This window comes from Corvus cornix, chromosome 5 (genome assembly GCF_000738735.6).
Source record: "Corvus cornix cornix isolate S_Up_H32 chromosome 5, ASM73873v5, whole genome shotgun sequence".
In the NCBI taxonomy this organism is placed as follows: Eukaryota; Metazoa; Chordata; class Aves; order Passeriformes; family Corvidae; genus Corvus; species Corvus cornix.
Genome location: NC_046335.1, coordinates 34,642,298 through 34,662,569, shown reverse-complemented (window position 1 = coordinate 34,662,569; position 20,272 = coordinate 34,642,298). Strand labels below are relative to the sequence as shown.

Below are 20,272 nucleotides of genomic sequence, written 5' to 3'. Positions count from 1 at the left end.
TTTACTTGAAACTATTTCCTTCATTTAATTCCTAACTGAGAGGCAGGCTGGCATTCAGTCACACCATCTTGTCAATGTACAATGGGATAAACACTGTGCAGGAGGAAGAAGGGGTTTGGAATAAGTCTGGCTTAGTCTGGGGAGCCAAAATACCAGCTAAGCACCTGGAATCACCTATGGACAAGCAAAAATTGCAAAACTGTCCCCAGGAGGTTAAGAGAGTGTCCGGATTTTCTAAACTGTATGCAATGACCAGGATGACAGGAGAGAATAGAAACACATCCTGTGTCTTGTTTTTACGACATTTATTAACACAGCTATTGGCCTCTCTCCCTTTTGGAAAGAAGCTGGCTATCATTTGAAGACTAGCATGTTTCCAACAGCCTCAGAGAAGTTCTGTATTACCATGGGCAATACTTTGCTGAGGTAGAAGAATAAAACCTGAGCTTTTGCATGTGAGGTTCCCCTTGTCCATGCCTTGGCTTGCCCTCATTTACTGAAGGCCCACAACTAGAGAGGCAGAAATGGAGAAAATAGCAGAGTATCTTAGAACCAACAGCAGAAAGACAACAGACAAGAGCTTCTCACTACTTACTGAAGAGGCACTCAGAAGCAGGATTTAAAAGTACCTCTTTTCCAGGGGCACACCAAGGAGGAGCTCTTATGAGTTATCAAGAAAGGCAACATGGCTCTCTTCAGCACTTCCACAGAGAGAACCAGGAAAATTCACAGGCTAATACAAATACATTGACTCATGAAGTGACAATAAACCAATCTTTGCCATTACAAACATGCTGAGAGCTCATGCTGAAAACTGCAGCATGCTAATAGAGCTAAAAGGAATTAGTTTTATGGCTATGACTTTAGGAAAAAGGAAGATACAGCCATTTCTGAATTTTTACCACTTTCTGTTGGCTGGCTTAGCAGGACTACAGTTCCTGAGATGGTTAGTTGCCTGTCCTCTCTGATTATCATCCAGAATCCTAGCACAGGAAGCATCCCCATCATCTCAGGGCAGCCGTATCTCCCTGGCTCATGAAATTCCATGATACACTACAGAAGCATGAAGTTACAATGCCGTAACTTCCTTGACTTCGGCCGCTGCCCCTGCAACGCACTTAGGCACCGCCCATGAAACATGAATTAATGCAACTACACAGCGCTGCTAGGCCACCTAGCTATGCTGATGTGCCATGACACCAACCATGCCTGCTGGGTCAGCTCAGGTAAGTCTGGGGCTCTAACTGCCCAGTGAGCACAGACTTGGCAGTATTCCAGGGGACTGTCCCTCTATTTCCTCCCCATTACTGTTTCAAGAAAAGTCAGCCCTCAGATACAAACTTCATTTATTCATTCAGACCACAAAGACAGAACAAAGCTGTCCTGTACATTCTCAATTTCCAACATCCCTTGCTCTAACACTAATCACACTAAAATCCACTGAATTCTAGTACCTTGCTTCAGTGCTGTAGCAGCTTTGTAAGACATAGTAAGAACAGACACTACCAAAATGAAGACAGCCTTCTCATGTTGACTGCATTACAGCTGTACTTGTTTTTCTTCCTAATTGTTTCTCTTTAGCACTCTGTGGCAAAACAATCAGTCCTAAAGAATGAGTGCTAGGGAAGAAAGGAGTTCTGTGTAAGCTGATTTTCCAAATGTAACCTGCTTTTGTTGGACTGCTTTTGTACATAAGCCAGAAAGTTCAGCTCAATTATGCAGCATAAGCCCACCAGTATTCCACCAATGAAGAAAAGCATGGTGTGTCATTAACAGCGTAAGACAGCAAACCAGCTCTCAGCTTTCTTACAAATTTGTTGGCATCAAGTAGGCTCTTGCTCCTCCTTCTGTATAATGTGCTAAGAGCTCCCTCATAGCAGAACATTTATTTCTTAGGTGGTTTGCGCTTGGAGATACGTGTGTTAAGGTACTGGAACTTTTAACAATACTATCTTCCAGATGAGGCACACTCCCACAGAATACCTTCACATCATCTGGTGTAACTGGAAGAATGCAAAGAGGCTTTGCAAAAACACAGGCATACACTTTTGTAAGCTGCACTGAAATCTGGATCAGAGAATGACTGCCAAAATATCAAACAGGCAGCCTGAATATGCACTTTGCATGCAATCTGTAATGCTTTTCAGCCCTTGAGGCCCCTTATGAGAAAGGAGCAGTTAGCTCCCTGTGAAGGAGCAGGGAGGAAGGGGAGGTATATAGGGTAAAGTATACAAGAGCAGTAAATCTGAGACATTACTCCCCTACAGAAACATGTACATGCGCAATCACAATATGCTCCATAGAACCATGATGTCAAAGTGTAATATGTCCCAGTAAATTTTACTAAATAAATTGAAGTCCATTCCTACCAAAGCTGGTCCTTTGGCCCCTGAACACTTGCAGCCCCACTGCAAAGGCTGCATGGATCCACAGCACTGTTGCAGTGACAAAAAAATCCTAATACAAACTACTGCTTGGACAGAAAGCAAGGTTGCAATCTCTAAGTACCCATCAGGTGATCACCTGTTTGAAGACTTAGAAAATCTATTCTTTTGTAATACAAACTTTATGTAGCAACACTAGCAGCTGAGGCAAAAGGAGGGAAGGGCCGTAAGATCAGCCCATCATCTAGCTGGACTGCAGAGCCTATAAACCAGAGGGAGCTATTCCAGGATGAAAGAATACTTGATGGACAAGAAGCTGCTAGCAAATGCAACGAGTAAAAAGAAAAAATTAGTCCAGCTTTCATTCCCAACACACAAGGCATGTTTGTGGTCAGGATGTCTAAAGGAGTTAAAGCTGTACGTTTCTATGACTTGTAAATATTTTGCAAGGATATATATACCCTGCTTGGTGCTGCTGCTGAATGAAGAACTGATGGAGAGGGACTGACCCCTCCAGTCAACGACCATGCCTGCATTGATGATGCCCACCGAAGTGCCAGCACTAAGCAGTGGAAAGCAATGAGTTTAACAAACTGAGGTAAAATTCAAAATTGTTACTTCTCTGCTTCAACTTCTTACACCCATTTTGTTGTTCTTTGCAGTTGCCTAAAGTTAAAGTCTGTAACAGTGAAACATGGTTTGAATCAGAGAGGATTACTCTAATGGAATTGCAAAAGGATCCTGTATTTATTATTCCCCCTTTCCTGTAGCCAAGGAATCAAGAAGCCAACAAAAAAACTAAGCTGTGTTCAGACTAAACAAAAGGGTACTACACAGTCCAAATTCATTATGGGAAATGCATAATTCCTCTACAGTTAAAACTTATCTTCCTATTACAGGCCAGTTTCTTCCTCTCCTTAGGCTAAGTTGTATATGAAACATTGTTCTGAACACAACTTTTCTAAAGATTGTAGGATAAATAATATAGAACATTAAAAAATCACCTCCCTTCACTCCTCATTGACTGCTCAAAGACCCTCCTCTTACATGAACTCTCCTGTATCTTTAATCAGGCTAGAATTTCCATAAGAGGACAAAGAGAAGTTGGTATCCAACTTCAATTAAAATGCAACAGGAGTTGAGCATCAACTTCCCCGCGCTGTTTAAAAGTGTCAATCTTTATTAAAACATGGATCGGCTTTAGAACACCCTGGAGATGTGCTGAGCTGTGCTTGCCTGCTTCAAACGGTTCAACTAGAGCATGAAAAGGAACCTCGGGGTCATTTTCTGGAGTACTTTTTGAGGCTATTACATGGGGAATAATTGGCAACTTTAAATTAAGGGACTGATAGCTGCTGTGTTACATGATAAGGGTGGCTGTTGTAAGCTGCCCATTCACCTTAAATTCCACAGGGCAGTAATATTTTTGCTGATAATGCAGCAAGCCATAATGCACACATTTTGGCAACTAAAACTCATTTCTGAATTGGCAGGGACCAAAGAGAATTTCTCAGATAAGGGAAACACAGGCTGGGATTCGCTTTGATCTAGTTTAGTTTAGGCCCTGTGTAATATGACTATATCAGGATTAGAAAACAGACTAAAAGGTACTAAAGCTAAGTCTAAATTTTTAAGTGCTGTTCCTATTATATAGTACGTACTTGTGAATAATTTCAATAATGCTTTTTTTTTCCAACAGGGATACCAAACACTGGCTAATAAACCAATTCCCTACAACTGCTCCCTTAATTACTTTGAAGACATACAGTAACAAGATGTGCCTTTGAGTTATAATATAAACTTAAAATTAAGAATGAATTTTACCAGAGATTTTCTGTTTCAAAACTCTAAATGAAGTCTATTTGGGTATTATGCTGTAATATAAGCTAGGGCCATGAGGAAGGGAAGTTCTCATCTCATTTACATTATTGTAAAGCAAGAGTAACTCAATTTAAGTCAATAGCTTTGAACTTTCTTAAACAAGACAAGACCTATAAGGGATTACAAGGCTGTTTTAAGCATGCCCAGTTTAAAAAAAAACCCAAAAGTTTTATCAGGTTTTGCTTATGGGGCATGCAAGAATCCAAGCTACTGCCTCACTTTGCTGCTACTAGATTGTTTTTGGGTGCAATTTAGCACAGCTCTATGTAGTATTTCAAATGCCAGTCTCTGATGTCTCCCCATGCTTCTCCCTCATCACCCCACTCACTCCTTCTTCCCCCCACCCAAAAAAAAAAAAAAAGAAGTTAATATGGACATTAATTGCAAAGACACTCAGCAAACACAGAAGTTTTTACTCACATATCCAGATTCAGACTGAAGGCAGCAGGGTAATCTAATCTGATTTCTTGTATATCATACCCACAGAATGTGAATCAAATTATTCTTGGGACCATAACTCAGGTTTGACTAAAGCAAGTCTTTCTGAAACACATCAGGCCTAAGATGAAAGCCTTAGGGAATCAGTCACCTCCCTCATGACTTCATTCTGGCTTAGAATTGCCCTCGCTTTAAAGAAATCTTGATCACAAGTTTGTTTATATTCAGTTAATCATGTTCTTCCCTGCTAGACTAAAGAGCCTGCAGAGCCTTTGTCCCTATAGAGAGACTCAGATTTTACAAAATCAACTTCCAACCTTTTTTTTTTTGTTTGTTTCTTTTAATACCTTAAGGAAGTCTGAGCTCCTTAAGACTCTCACTGTTAAGCTTTCTTAGTCCTCAACACTTTGGAAAAGCTCTTCTCTGCGTTTAGTCCTTTATTTTAATACTGATACTGTAGACACATATTGTATGCCTGTATCATCTCTCTGCTGCCACAGAGAAACGGGAATACTCCACCCCCTTGCCCTCAAACTCCTACATGTGGCTTCTCTGTTTGGTTAAAATAAATAGGACAATATACAGTTGACATGGTGGGGGGGGGGGGGGGGTACAGCTGGATGTTTGCCTGGCCTGCCCCCTGCATCAGGCATAAGCTTTGCTGGTGATTTGTTAAAAATTTACCTTGGATAATGGGATGCATTTGCTCAAAATATAAAAAAGGCCCGGGAGCATGAAATGCTGTAAAGGAGCAAAAAAAGAAGGCTACAGTGTGTGTTTGAATGCAGAACCTGTTCTGCCATCGTGATGGCACCAAGATGAAGAGCCTGCAAAAGTGAAGCTTGCCTCACAAATAAGAAAACTGATATTAAGACATTAAAACTGACATGACTGATATTAAGAAATACCAGACAGCCAGATCTCTAACTTTTCTTTTCAACATGAACTTCTCAGTAAAGATTGGCCATGGAGATACAGGATAATCACTGTCATAAATAGTTATTTTGTTAGTTGTTAAGGCTAAAAATTAATTAAACTAACCCAATAGGTAAAATATCCCTTCATCTTGGAAAAGAGCTTTCATTTCCAGTGTCAAAGTCAAGTTAGGTCACCTAGACAATTTCAGATATATACAGAATCATAAAATTGTTAATTGGAGGAGACGTCCAACAGAATTGGAAAAGACCTCCAAGATCATCACATCCACCTGTCAACCCAGCATCACCACCATGTTCACCACTAAACCATGTCTTTGAGTTCCACATCCACACATTTTTTGAACTCTTCCAGGGATGGTGATTCTACCACTTCCTGGGCAGTCTATTCCAATAATTTACAACCATTTCTGTGAAAAAGTTTTTCCTAATATCTAACCTAAATCTCCCCTGACACAATTTGAAGCCATTTCCTTTCATCCTGTCCCTTGTTATTTGGGAGAAGAGACCAACCATCACCTCACTACCACCTCCTGTCAGGTGGTTGTAGGGAGAAATAAGGTCCCCCCATAGCTTCCTTTTCTCCAGACTAAACAACCCCAGCTCCCTCAGCTGCTTCTCATAGGACTTAACTCTCCAGATCCTTCACCAGCTCCATTGCCCTTCTCTGGACACACTCCAGCACCTCAGTGTCTTTCTTGTACTGAGGGGCCCAGAACAGAACACAGGATCTGAGGTGTGGCCTCACAAGTCCTGAGTACAGGGGGACAATCACTGCCCTGGTCCTGCTGGCCACACTGTTCCTGATACAGACCAGGATGCCACTGCCCTTCTTGGCTGCCTGGGCAAATACTGGCTCATGTTCAGCTGCTGTTGACCAGCACCCCCAGGTCCTTTTCTGCTGAGCAGCTTTCCAGTCACTCCTCCCCCAGCCTGTAGCACTGCATGGGGCTGTTGTGACTCAAGTGCAGGATCTGGCACTTCACCTTATTGAACCCCATACCATTGGCCTTGACCCATCAACCCAGCCTGTCCAGATCCCTCTTGCCCTCCCACAGATCAACGTTCCACCCAGCATGGCGTCATTTGCAAACTTGATTAAGGAGCATTTGATCCCCTTGTCCAGGTTATTGAAGGTGATATTAAACAGGGCTGTCTCCAATACTGATCCCTGGGCAACACCACTTGTGACTAGCCACCAGCCACTCTCCTGGGTCCAGCCATTTTTTACCCAGCGAAGAATCCACCTGTTTACACCATCAGAAGCCAATTCCTGAAGAGATAACTCCCCTTGGGACTCCTGAAAAGCAGGACGCACTGCACAGAGACAGCTTCCCAACTCCACAAACCCATATGAAATGAAAGATGTACTGATGAAATTTTTACATGAATATCAAAAATTCCCTGAAATTACTTTAAAAAAATAAAAATGGTCCCGTCATGGCCTGTTGGGTTGGAAAAGCTTGACACATGTTCTTTGGGGTACACACTTAGTCTAGCTGAGGCACATGGAAAATTACACCAGAGCAGTTATCAGAATTTAATCATGGCTGTGGGCAGGCAGAGTATTTGGGTGGTAGCAGTCTTTCGCCTTACCAAGGACAGCCTGCTAAAAGATTTAATTTTCCCCTCACAACTGGGCTGCCGACATTGGAGTGGAAAATAAATCAATGTGACGACTGTGCGAAGAGCTGGGCAGTGAAAAATTCCACCAGAAAGACCTGCATTGAAAGCTGAGAAATACACAAAGCTTGGGGAACATTAGGAAGCAAGCCTGCTGGTTTATAGAAATGCAGTGGGGGCATACATCTCTGGTCTCTACAACATTGGTTTATATTAAGCTTTATTTTAAGAGTGATGATTACATTGGCTGTGTTTCAGTCCTAGTGCCAAAGATGCCAAATAAATATCAAATACTCTCCAGGGCTTCCCACCACCCCTGCCTGTTGCATTTGAACCATGCAAATTAGACAGAATTGACATTGGAATGCTTAAGTCTGGGAGAGAACGATGTATTTCCCATCCTTGGGGCATTTTTCATCCTGTTTATATGAATACAGACATGCTAGGCATATAGCGCTAATTCAACGAGTTACAGAATATTCAGCATGCAGGCACACATACAAGTCACTGGCCTGATTTGTAAGGTCCAAATGTGAAGCTGAAACCATATGAGTTCACAAGTAGTCCACACTGAAGCCAAAGGACACGGCCATGCCACCCAGGACCTTGAATAGTCTTGAATAGTTAAAAGATGGCACTGATTCCTTCTCCGTTATGAAAGAGGAAAGCAGGGGACCAACACCACTGTCAACACATTGGAGCAATACCCACGGAAGTAACATGTGTGCAGAGGCACTTCCATCTCCAGACCCCTACGAGCATGAGCACACCAGTCACTGTGCCATCCCTGCATCTGCCCCAGCACTGACTCCTTTTATAGTCAGGCAAATCCAGAACCACAGAAGCCTTGCCTAGCTGAGGCAGTGTAGCACTTTTAAATCCATCACGGTTCATTTGCAATGGCCTGTCCCAATGCAGCACTGCAGGGATCTGCTGTTATCAAGCGAGAAGGGGAGACACAGCCTCAGCTTTCCGCCAGTTCCCCAGAAACACAGACTTCTGCCCACCTCTTGCAACAGGCCTGACCTGTTGCTCCTTCCAAAAGGGGTGGACAGGCAGCTGGTCAGAGGGGAGGGCCATGAAAAACAGCTCCTCTCCTCATCGGCAGGCTGGCTGCAGCCTCACAGCAAAAACCACAGCAGTGGTCCTGCCAAGAATTTGGTTCACATTCTTCACTCCCTGTGGTAGCCACTAGGCCACATGGTCTCCTTCAATCCATTTGCATTTTATTAGGTCTTTTCATGCACCAAGGGACAAAAGAACAAGTCACTTCCTCCCACTGAGCTCTCATTTCACACTTCAAATGGGCTATACTAACCTTTATGGTGGAGCAGCTGCCAGGGAGGAGGGGGGGGAGGAAGCAGGCAGCACTAGGATGACCGGACAAAGCAGCCTCAGATGCTCTCCCAGCAACCCAGAAGAACCCAAATCAGTCAGAGCAACACTTTTCCCTCTTGCCCCCACCTCAGGGGCACCCAGAGCTCTGCAGCCACCTGGGTGGCATTCAGCTGGAGTGCTTTCTGGACTCACCTCCCACCCCCAGTAGGTGCTGCTGAGTTAATAGCCTGTACCATGTCCGTAGTCAGAGCATCAAGTAAGCTGGTAATAAATTCAACTTTCTTCCCTTCTGGGCAGCCTGCAGAAAGAAAAGAGGAGGTTTAATGCAAGAACACACAGGCTTGATCTCCTACCCAAATTCAGCAAGAATCGGTCCGAACCTCCTTTGTTTTTAAGACAGCAACAACCATCAACATAGTCCCTAAGGAAAGGCAGAAGAATCCCTCAGTGGGTTTCTCTGTGTGGCAATTTGTCCTGCAGCTTTTGTCCAGGCACATGCAGGGTCATCAACAATATCTGGCAGGAAGACTGTGTGGTTGGCTTTAAGGTCTCACCCAGTTCTCTACCAGCAAAACCACAGGGATGTGCTGGAAGTGCCTGGCAGACGGGAGTTCCCATGGTGACACTTGCAGAGAAGTTTACAAAACAATTCATTAACTCCTGGATCATCTTCTGAGGCAAATGTGGCTGTTCCAAGGCCCTAATTGACAGATTAAAGTACCCCAGAGCACAAGGCAAGGTCTGCTGCTTGCATTCTCCTCTTCAGGCACAGAAAGCATTGCCTGCCAGCACCTACCACAATAATTCATTGTTCGCATGATCACACTACATAGGAAATACGTCAAACTGAAGTCGGCATGTGGTAGTCACCCCCAGTCACTGCTGGCTTAAGCAGGACAAAGTGGGTTGAAGATGAACTTGGAAACCATTTCCATTACTTAGTGCTGAGGCCGTCTAGCTCCCCACCATCATAACCACAGACTGACAGAGCCTCCTACCCTAAACAGAGCCAGACTGTTACAGTGAAGCTCTCCATCTCCTCACCTTTAAAAGGCAATCTATGCTGTTTCCTGGCTGCTTAAAGTAAGCTTCATTTACTACCCCGTAAACATGGTAACAACTGTTCTAGCCTGGAACAAGCTAAGGAACAAGGAACCAAGAAGCAGGCATGCTTAACTTCAACAGACCACCTTCAAAACTGTTGTCCAAAACCCGTCACCTCCCATCCGATTGCCTTCTGTTGATGTGACAGAGAAGCCATCACCACCATCCTTCACCTCTTTCCCCAAGCCACCATGCACTACCAATTATTCAGCTGATTAGGCAGCAGACATCAGCAAACAGCCTCCCACAGCAACATAGAGCAATGTCAACACTTTCTGCTTTTCTTGAACAAGAAAATAAGAACACGTACCACAAACAGAGCACCAGAAACTTACTGTAATCCCTTGACAGCTGAAAGCAGCTTGCAAATTGATCTGACAAAAGTCCCTCGTTTGCAGTATTACAGGCTCTGTCCTCTGCAATAGCTAACCAACAGTCCCTAGCCTGTCTCTGTATTATGTACACTATACACATGCACACCCCTCAGCACTTGTTTGGCATATGGTCCAGAAAATGTCAGCATTGTAATGGGTAAGCTGCTATTGCAGCCAGAGTAGACCACTCAGTTAAAGGAGCTTTTTGTTGAGGTAATGAAAAGGATGAAAAACTATTTGCTAGAAGTCATCTCCCTGGGCTCTCAGCATCTCACCATCTGCAGGAATTAGCAGTTTGCCATTTGCTATGTACAAGCAACATTTTCCTTCCTTCTTTCTTTTTTACTTTTGGCCACAGTCATGACAGGTTGTGAAGAGATTATGTGTAGGTGTGCAAGAATCTGAACTTATGTCTTTCCCACCTGGGCCTCTGCAGGGTCTCTTCACACAGGCCAAGAAGTGCACTGCCTGCAGCACTGAGGGTCTAAGGAATGGGCAAACCTCTACAAGAGGAATAAAAGTAAAGGGTGCCCCTGACAGAGCTAAGTGCAAATGATACAATCAGTCTCAAATTAAAGCAGGAATTTTTCTTGACATTCGGTTCTGCTAAGAAATAAGAACAGAAAAAAAAATAAAAGAAACATTCTCTCTCACCCCCTGCAGTTCTGGCTCATCAGTAAATTTTGCATAGAAGAGCAGCTAATTAAACAAACCTCAAGACTGCATAAAAAGTTCATGCAGCACAGCATTTCTCAGGCAGGCAAACCAAGATCAGATCCTCCATCTCCCCATCTCTCCATAGATAGGTATTTTCAGTGCTAGGAATCACAGAATCATAGAACGTGGCTAGGCTTAAAAGGGACCTTAAAGATCATCTAATAGTTCCAACCCTCCTGCAATGGGCAGGGATGCCATTCACTAGATCAGGCTGCTCAGGATCCCATCCAGCCTGGCCTTGAGCACTCCCCAGGGATGGGGCATTCAAAACTTCTCTGGGCAACAATCATACCAACCAATGCAGCCAAACATGGAGCTTGAAGTTTACACAGGCACAGAAAACTGGCTTGAGCAGAGAGAGCAGATCCCCTGGAATCCGATATTGGGACCAGACCACTAAGCTAGAGAGAGTATCCTGTCTCCTCTTCTGCATCAAGCAGTTCCTGTCCCCTTGTCTGGCTTCAGTGGAGAAGGGAAGGGAGGAGGGAAACAAAATCAGTCTGTCTTCTTGAGATCAGAAATAGAGTCTCAAAGAAAAAGCCAAAGAGCAAAGGAATTTCTCAGAGGATTTCTGGAGAGGCAGGGGAGACGTGCATGGATAGGCAGTAAAGCAATGGAAGAGGAGGATGGGGAATCAAGGAAGTAAGGTTATTCTATTTTAGTGTGATTTTCTATGGAAATGAGCCTTAATGTAATCCATTTAGCTGGCTTCCTTCCCCCTACCCCACAACATAATATTTGAAGCAATTGGTCGATTTCCTTTGAATGTGAAAGGGAGGCAATAGGAAATTTTTACATGGCTTGTGAAAATGAGGAGCTGCATAGAAGAGAGCCCTGCTGAGGGCAGAGTTGCTAAGCAGAAAGGTCTGGGGTCTGAAGTCAGGAGCCAGCAGGAAGAGAATAAGGAGACACACAAGGCAGATCCAGAACAAATCTCATTTCCTTTGCTAACCTGCTCAGGAACAACTCACTTTATGCTAGCCATAGAACGGTAAGCTGATCCAGAGTTACCAGCTATTTCTGCAGAATTACTGGCATCCACCACTCCCTCATGGTGCAAAGGGACCCACTGTAGCTTCTGTTTTCAAGCAGTCCCCACCCAGGAGAGTAATGGTTGACCTGTCAGTGAAGGCCCCTCACTCTGCTTCTCAGAAGGGAGACAGAAGGAAAAAACAGAGCACAGGCAGGTGGGATAGCATTTTTAAGAGCTGCACCAACACCAATGCCTAGCATGTGTTCCTAGCAGAAAAAAGGTAGGCAAACAGCAAGTTACGCTTGTCACTCTGTTAAGAGGGAAAAGCAGAATATAAAGCAAGGAGCAGTGGGAAATAAAACGTGCCCCAGCCAGAAAATGAGGAATAAAGTCCAGCTAAGTGAGAAGCCACCATTAGGTAAGGGACCTTAGTACACCGTGAGTGCTGTCCTGCCTGGTCCATGCAGTCAGTGTAAGGGAGCAAGTCAGTCCACTGACAATTGTCCTCTTCTGTGACTCAGGGAGCATCAAGCTGCTGAAAAACCCTGCTAAATGGAAAGGATCTTGTCCTGGTCAGGCTTTAAGGAACATTCAGTGTTGAGCCCATTCTTCCCCCAGGGTATCTCCAGGCATCCTGGTTTCTCTCCTGAAAATTCTAATCCCAGAAATGTTTTCAAAGGGCAGATAAGCAATAAACAGCTACCCCAGGACACTCCCAGCCTTTTCCAGTTCACTGCTGAAACTGGAGGTGATCTTAAAAAAAAAAACCCAGAATAAACCCCAGGGTAAAGCATGCACTGTGAGGAAAATCCCCCACCTCTTCAACAATATTCTTGGCCCTTTGAGAGTCCCAAGGTGAGACAAGGTAAGAAGGCAAAGACAGGATCTTGTTCCTCTAACCTGGAAGTTCTCTGTCTTTGAAGGGATCATCAATCTCTGTGCTCTTCGATCTGGCATCGCTTTCACACACTGGGGTCTCATACCTGAAAAAGGAGAACAGCAGAAGCTAAACTATGTAATACAGGTTTAGTTTCTTCACATGATCACTAATCACAGACTGTTCTGAAAGGGACCAACAATGATCATTGACTCCAACTCTTAAGTAAGTGGCCCATATAGGGATCAAACCCACATCCAGGGCATTATTAGCACCACGCTTTGACCAAGTGAGCTAATCTCAGGGTCAAAGGGTTGTGCCTTGTCTGCTTACTGTAGAGGAAACCAATAAACCTCCAGAAGAAATACCATTCTCAAGCATCTGACTGTTTATGAACAGTCAGGAACAGCAGCAGAAGTGGAAAGAGAAGGAAGAACATACTTCGAAGTCCAGTACCAGCTATCAACTGAAACTCACAAACAGCACAAGGCCCTCTTCCAATTCTTGTGGGCATAGGCAGAGATTTTTTTTCAAAGTTGTCAATGCTCTGCAGAATCAATGTATCTAGCCAGATTTAAGTCCCAGCTCTTACTGGCCTGTTTCTACAACTTGCCAGACTCACAATTTGTTTCCAAACTCCAAGTGAGAAAAGATTCCTCAGTAGTTTCAAGATAGAAAGTAACTGGGAAAAAAAAAAAAAAAATCTATCACTGGTTTAAAAATCTACCCATGCACAACAAGCGGTCTTCTAAATCCCTGCTGGTCAGGATTCAAGTGGCTGCAGCATGGAAGTATAAAGCAGATGATAATGCAACAAAGACACTTGTCTTTTCACTGCTCTTGCCCATAATCTTTATTGTTAAGCAAAGCCCCCATTCCTCCTACCTCACAAAAGCTGCAAGCCAGAAGAAAAAAAGGCTGCTTTGCATGAATACTTAACACAGAGGAAAGCAAGGACAGTAGTTAATGTCCACCAACCACTATAGAGAGGGAGCTGCATAGTAACCCTCAACGGGGAACATCACATACAGCATTGCTTGCTCTAGGGAAGGCAGTGTAGAGCTGACTGCTCTAGAGAGAGGAATTGATCTCATATTGCAGCTGTATTTTTTTACGTCTCATCTTCTCCAGCCAGGCACCTCCCCAGGCCTGCCTATAGCTCTCACCGAGTGGAAGTACCAGGCAGGGGCCGTCCTGTGTCCACCAGGACACACCAGCAGTACCCAGTTGACTGGTGGCATTGCACTGGTTTGTAGAGTCCTCCTGGAGCACACTCGGGGATGACGATACCCTCCCGGGGGTTCTGCCTGGCCTCCTCCAAGGCACTCTGCCTCTCCTGGTCACAGGAATGAACTTTTTCTGGAAGACAGAAGGGAGATTGGAGGGCATGGAAAAAGAATCAAATCAAGATCACTTTCCTCAGGTCAGCAGGATATGGGTACCCTTCACATCACAAGCCCTTTGTGTTTGTTTCCTTCTCACCCACCATCAGTATGTCTACATCCTCAGGGACTCTGGGACTTCTGGGCTGAGAGCTTTCTCCTACATTTAGCTGTGACACAACAAGATTATGGACTACAGACACTGACTGCCAGGTGCTCAGGATGCCAGTAACAGCAGGGAAAATTCTTCTTGATCACCTGGGCTTTGGAAATGAACTGTCAAGTAACAATAATTCACTGTTAATGCAGCCATGAGGTAAGCATTTCCCAGATTAGGTTTTTGCAAACTGAGAGATCCTAAACTGGGACTTGTATTTTCCAGTTAAATAAAGAAGGCAAACACCTTGCCCTGCCCCTCTGTCTCTTTCTCCAGACTGCAAAACACTCCTCCCTCTCAACAGCACCTCTCCAACATGATCCCAAGAAGAGCAGGTTATGTTTTAACATGGCCTAATCCAGTGCAGACAGCACACACCTCAGCAGGGAACAGAATGGGATATCCCATTCCACCCACACTGCCATCACTTCTCCAGCACTTTCCACTGTTGTCCTCACCTGGAAAACAAAGGACATCCAACACTCCTTTCTACTGAGGGTAAGGCCCTGTCCCTTAATAACCTATTACACAGAAAAGGCTATTCCCAAAATAGAGAACAAAGAGAACAAAAGTGGCATGCACCACAAAACAGGAGGAAGCGCAGAAGTGGCTTCTGCAGCCAACCTGGCACACAGAGTTCTAGCACTGCCCGCAAAGGAGTGACGGGTGCATGGACCAGCCATCTAAGGGGGAAGAGAAGCACAGAGAACCTGCAGGATGATAAGACTTATTTGGCTCAACAGCCAGAAATTCTCAATTATAAGTCTCCAAGTATTCTGGCCCTTTGACGAGTAGAAAAATTATTTCAACTTTGCAAACTACTGAAGGTATCACAGTGAGGAAAAGCAAGCAGTCAAGACAGCTGAAAACACATCTAAGTCTAGGGTAAGAAAAGACAACAATCTCATTCCTAATTTTTATCCTTAGGAGAGTGATGAAAAACAGAAGCAGAACAGCTGTCCTCTTCTCCCCTAGCCTTCCTCTCCCCTGCAGTTTACTGTGTTTTTAATTTTATTCTTATAACCAGGCCACAAGACCTGTAATTCCTTGCCACAGCCAAGAGCCACCTCAAGCTTTCAATACATAAAATGCTTCCACTGACCAGCAATGACACCATAGGTTCATTCCAAATCTGTAGATGTTTGCATCATCAGCCAGCAGACACGGCACAACCTCAGTATCCTGCTCCCAGGACTGGCTCAGCACACAACTAACACGTGCTCAGGTTCCTTGTATTTTGCCTGCCTGTTGGTATGCCATCAGCTGTATCTTGTATTTCCGGGATACATTATGCTGTAGAGAGTAAGTTTTGTTCCATATCTGGGGAACAGAAAGGGTGCCGATTCACAGCTTGGTAACAGCAGATACAAGAGACTCCAGCAGGTCTGCACAGCACCACCTGAGTACAGCATGCCTGGGTACCAGAAGCATTTTTACTGGTTTCTAACTGAACTGTAGCAGCTGAGTCTCAGAGACCCCAAAAAGCCTCACTCTCCTCAGCATTTCAGATCACTGTCAAGACTGGGAATGTGAAAGGCACCTGAATTTTGCCACACACAAGCCCACACAATAGAAACACAGAATAAAAACTTTTAAGTGTCGGTAAATCTGACTCAAGCAGAGAGAAACTTTACTGGGAAGGAGCAGGAGGGGATTAAGTCAACAAAAACTGAAAGGGAACTCAAGCTTCAGCTGATATTTAAGCTGACTTCACTTTGCTGACAGATTTCACATCTGACCAAAAAAAAGAAAGACTGTTCCCAAGACGTACGTGGACAGAGAAGTCACTGAGCCAGAGGCCTGCAGGCTCCCTAACAAACCACTTACATCAAACGGGCCCCACTTACCCACAGTCTGCCGACAGCAATTCACACCTTGGCCATCAGGTGAGGTAAATCACTCAGGCAGCTTGGGGGAAGCAAAAAAGCAGGGGCAAAATTCTCTATCATCATTATATTATAAGCAAAAGGAAGAAAAACTTCTGCTAAAGAGGACTACATTCCAGGAATTTTTCTATCTAAATCCCAAAAGCTTTCCTGAGTGCACAAAGTCAAACCAAGATTTCTCAAGTCCTTTGAGTCTTGCAAAACTCTCAGTAAAAATTACCCTGAAAAAAATAAATTGTGTTTTCTTTGTGTGTCAGAACAAAGAAATATGCCACTTTTATTGAAATCAAGAGAAAAAAATAATAAATGTCTTTAATGAATTAGTATCTTATTTTACAAACATTTGCAGTTAGGTATGCAAATTACACAGAAAAAAATCTACATAGTTACACATTTGTCCTATGCCATGAAAAAATGGAGAAAATTCTCTGCACATATTAACAGAAATTTGTGGGAACTGAATAGTCACATTTACTACCAGAATACATAACTAATTGGTAGTTGTTTCTGTTTGAGGGGTGTTTAAAGGCTGAGTGAAACAAATCTTACAGGCTTTGTTCAGCTGATATCACATAGATGTAATGATGCAAGCTCTGCCATTGTCACCAGCATTCAGTAGCCCATCATTAGCAATGACAGCGGTACAACTGAAACATCAGGGAGATGATACTTTACTCATTCCTAGTACACATCTAGAAGTAGCTGCTGTGGAAGTTCCTCCCTGCTTTACAGATTCCTGCTTTGTCTCTTTTACATGCTGAAGAGTCCTACATGGTACGATTCTTCTCTGAACTCCTTCCAGATTCACCATGCCTTCCCTGAGCTAGAGATCAGAATAGCAAACACATTGACTCTGACAACAGCCTTGTGGAAATTTCCTTCAGTGACATCTGTCTAGTAAGCAGAATGTATTAACTAGCACTAGTCCCCAAAGAGACTCTTTTCTCCAAGCTACCACTCTAACAGCACTTAATTCCCTTAAAAAATAAACACTAATATTAACAGTTAGGTATTCAAAAGCCAGCAAAATCAGCTGGGAAATCCATACCATCAGCTTCGCTAGTATGGGACTTGGAATGAACTGCATGCAGTGTCACCCTGAAAGATGGTCTCACGGGTAACAAAGGGACCATCAAATGCTATCCCAGCTCCAGGACACTGAAGTCCTCCTGTTCCAGTCAAACTGCTTACTGGAAACTTTGCTGTTGTTGCCAAGGCCAGGTTAATGGAGAATAGTGAAAGCCTATGGCCAAGCTAGAAAGTTTAATGCCAGGTACGAAATTAAGCTGTCATCTTAGAAACTAGCATATATTTATTATAAATGTAGGGTACTTAAAAGCCTATTCCTTGTTAATGGGAGTTGCAGGCACAGAAAGAAAGGTTTTCCTTCTTTCCCTAAACTGAACATTTAAGACAGCAAGTCAGTGGGGCACAAACAGTCTTCCTAGAAAAAATAATAATATTATACCCATTTATTTATCTATTTTAAAGGCATTGTCACATTCTACTGTTGTCTGCCATCTCTGCTTTGACTTAACCATCAGCAAAGAAACCAAGTAACACTTGCCAACTTGCTGTTGTTGGGGAGTGAAACCTTCATGCAACAAATCTAGATTACAAAAAAACAAATTACAGAAAAAAACAATAGGGACTGTATGCACACCCAAAGAGAAGAGTCATTGGCAGAAATATCCATTTTACCTCAACTGCTCAGCTCTAAAATGCTAACTGTTTATTCCTTCTTACCCTTGACTGCTTCTAACACTCATAAAAACATATTTTTAAAGTAGTGTCTCTGAAGCCATGAGCTATGGCAGGAAAACAGGGCTTGGACATCTGTAGTTGCACATTATTCATGCAACGATTTCCCCCTAGTAATGGCCTTCTGAGGAATACATGGTCAGATTCATAAAAAGGTCTCTCATTCCTGGTCCCTTAAGTACACACATTCAAACATACATCTACTGCCTGCACAATAAAAATAAAAATGATGGACGAGGTAAGGGACTCGTCTGACTGTTTAATAAACTATATGGTTATTAAAGAGATGGGGTGCTTGTTTACCCTACAAAGCTGAGAAGAGAGGATGTCTAGTAGCATCTAGCCAAAGGCTTGTGCTTCACAGTTCTCATGCTCATCTTGCAGGGCTATGTGCAGCCACTGGGGATGAGGCAGCCTCCCCCAGCTGCTCTCCTGACACAGAACTCTCATTGCTACCAGACCCAAAGCACCAAGCATCATTCACCGTGGCTGTGGATGATTAGGGTGGGACATAAGGAACATCTGCCATCCAACCACAGAAGATTATTTTTTGAACATTGCTCTTCTGCACCCAAATCTTTTCTTCTTAAAAGAGGGAGACTGCAGCACCAAAACCAACCACCTTGGAGAGATTCCTACACCCTTAAGAGACAGGATTCTTTCTTCCAAATTAAGCAAAAGAGAGGGTCTAACCTCCCTCTATGCTTCTGCTCAGCCCCAATGAACCCCTGTGAATAGCCTAAACCCAGAGCGACAGGCTGTACCAGGCAGGGCAGATTTCCTTCTCTTCCTCTCTCTCATTTCTTTTGACCAGAAATTCTGTCTGGATCAGAAAAGCTTTTCCCATGGAATTCCTACAAAAAGCTTCAAAAAGTTTTAATGAACAAGCATTCATCACAAGGGGAGGAAAAGGTCTTTTACTGAAGAATTCTTGACCAATCCCCATTGTTAGTGCTGCAACAGGGACCTCACTTCAAAATAACATTTAAAAAAACACAAACACATCTACCCCAAATTTTTTTTTTTGTTCAACTCCCAACTTTCCTCTCAGTGAGGCATTAGTGCAGCACAGAACAAAGGGGAGCAGCGTGGATATCTAGTGCCAAGTTCCTACTGACCTTCTCTGCCAACCCAAACATGAGGACTAAGTGTCTTTGTGCCTCAGTTTTCCTTTCAGTGAGAAAAAGTGTTTGCCTGTCTCCCAGGGGACCTTAATTCAGACAGGGTCAGTTTCTCATGTGCCTTTACACTGCTGTGGCACAGAACAAGAGCTTTGAACTGGTTATTTTATCACAGCATGTACATCAGCTTAAAGCTGCTTTTAGATTGTATACGGAAGCTCTGAAGTGAACAGGACCCATGTCCACTCCAGGAGAACAGGTACCTCATCCCAGAATGGAGCTTACAAAAGCTGTGGGCAGAAAGCAAGTTCAGCACAGGTTACATCAGCAGCCCAAACCTGCATCCTTTCCTCCTCAGAAAGACCATTCGAAAAGCCTTAAGTATGCACATGCACAAGTGTTGGCAGGACTAGCAAAGCAATGCAGTGAATAGGCCCTTACTGCCTGTCCCCTGAGCAGGGCTGTGGGTGGAGGGAGAGAAACAACCCCTTCTGTGTTTAGAAGCACAATAACAGCTGAGCAAATATGGCTCATGGGCATAGCATAAATCTCTCCACACCTCTGTTAGTCATCAGTACTGATACCCACTCCACCCTGTTCTGTCTGCGATCGTGGTCCCTCCAGAGTTTTCTGGCTAACGTGAAGGTAAAAGAAAAACAAACCTTGCAGGTGTTCCCACACTGTACCAGTTGAGCAATCTTTGCTTTACCTTGGTACGCACTCAATTCCATTTCTCAAGGCATAGGCTACAGAGGAAGCAGATGTTACTACATGTTCCAGTGCTGAACAAGTACAATGCAAAGGCTTAACAGGTGGGTTATAATTTTCAAAAATGCATTATTCCAAGTGGCTCATTAAACTTCAGCTATCCAGGAACACATGCTTCCCCTGCTATTTTCCTTCTGCTCTAAGAGATAAGGCTGCACTGCATTCCCACCAGTGTTACATGATGAGAAGCCTATTCAATATCTATCCTATAGCTTGAAATAAGGAGGACTGGCTCAAGAAAGCACAGATTAGAGCAAACTTAGTAAGGGACTTTCTGAGGCACAACTTGTGCTCATTTTGCAGAACCTGTGGGCATTGCGTCCTGCCCAGCTAAGAAAAGAGTGTGCTCCACAGGGTTTCCACCCCACACAGCAATAAAGATCAACACCTGCACATCTTGAAATCTGCCAGTTGAAAGCTACCTGTCCTTGCAACTCTAACTGCCTTTCAGGCAGGCCTTGGAATCTTTAAACCATCCCATCTCACAAGCAGTCAGTCACACAGTCCTAGCCCTCCTAGAGCTATAGCCAGACTAACTGAAGGACGGCAGAAG

At 43.8% G+C, this 20,272-nt stretch overlaps 1 protein-coding gene across 6 annotated transcripts in view; it reads right to left on the bottom strand.

Annotated features, from left to right (window-relative positions):
* SMOC1 (SPARC related modular calcium binding 1) overlaps positions 1-20,272 on the bottom strand; it is a 133,417-nt gene that overhangs the window by 14,216 nt on the left and 98,929 nt on the right. For all 6 annotated transcript variants that reach the window (XM_039552483.1, XM_039552484.1, XM_039552486.1 and 3 more), the window contains 3 exons: positions 13,811-14,003; positions 12,668-12,750; positions 8,792-8,897 (listed from right to left, as the gene is read on the bottom strand). In XM_039552483.1, the coding sequence (XP_039408417.1) occupies positions 8,792-8,897; positions 12,668-12,750; positions 13,811-14,003 (382 nt within the window). The remainder of the gene's footprint in view (positions 1-8,791; positions 8,898-12,667; positions 12,751-13,810; positions 14,004-20,272) is intronic.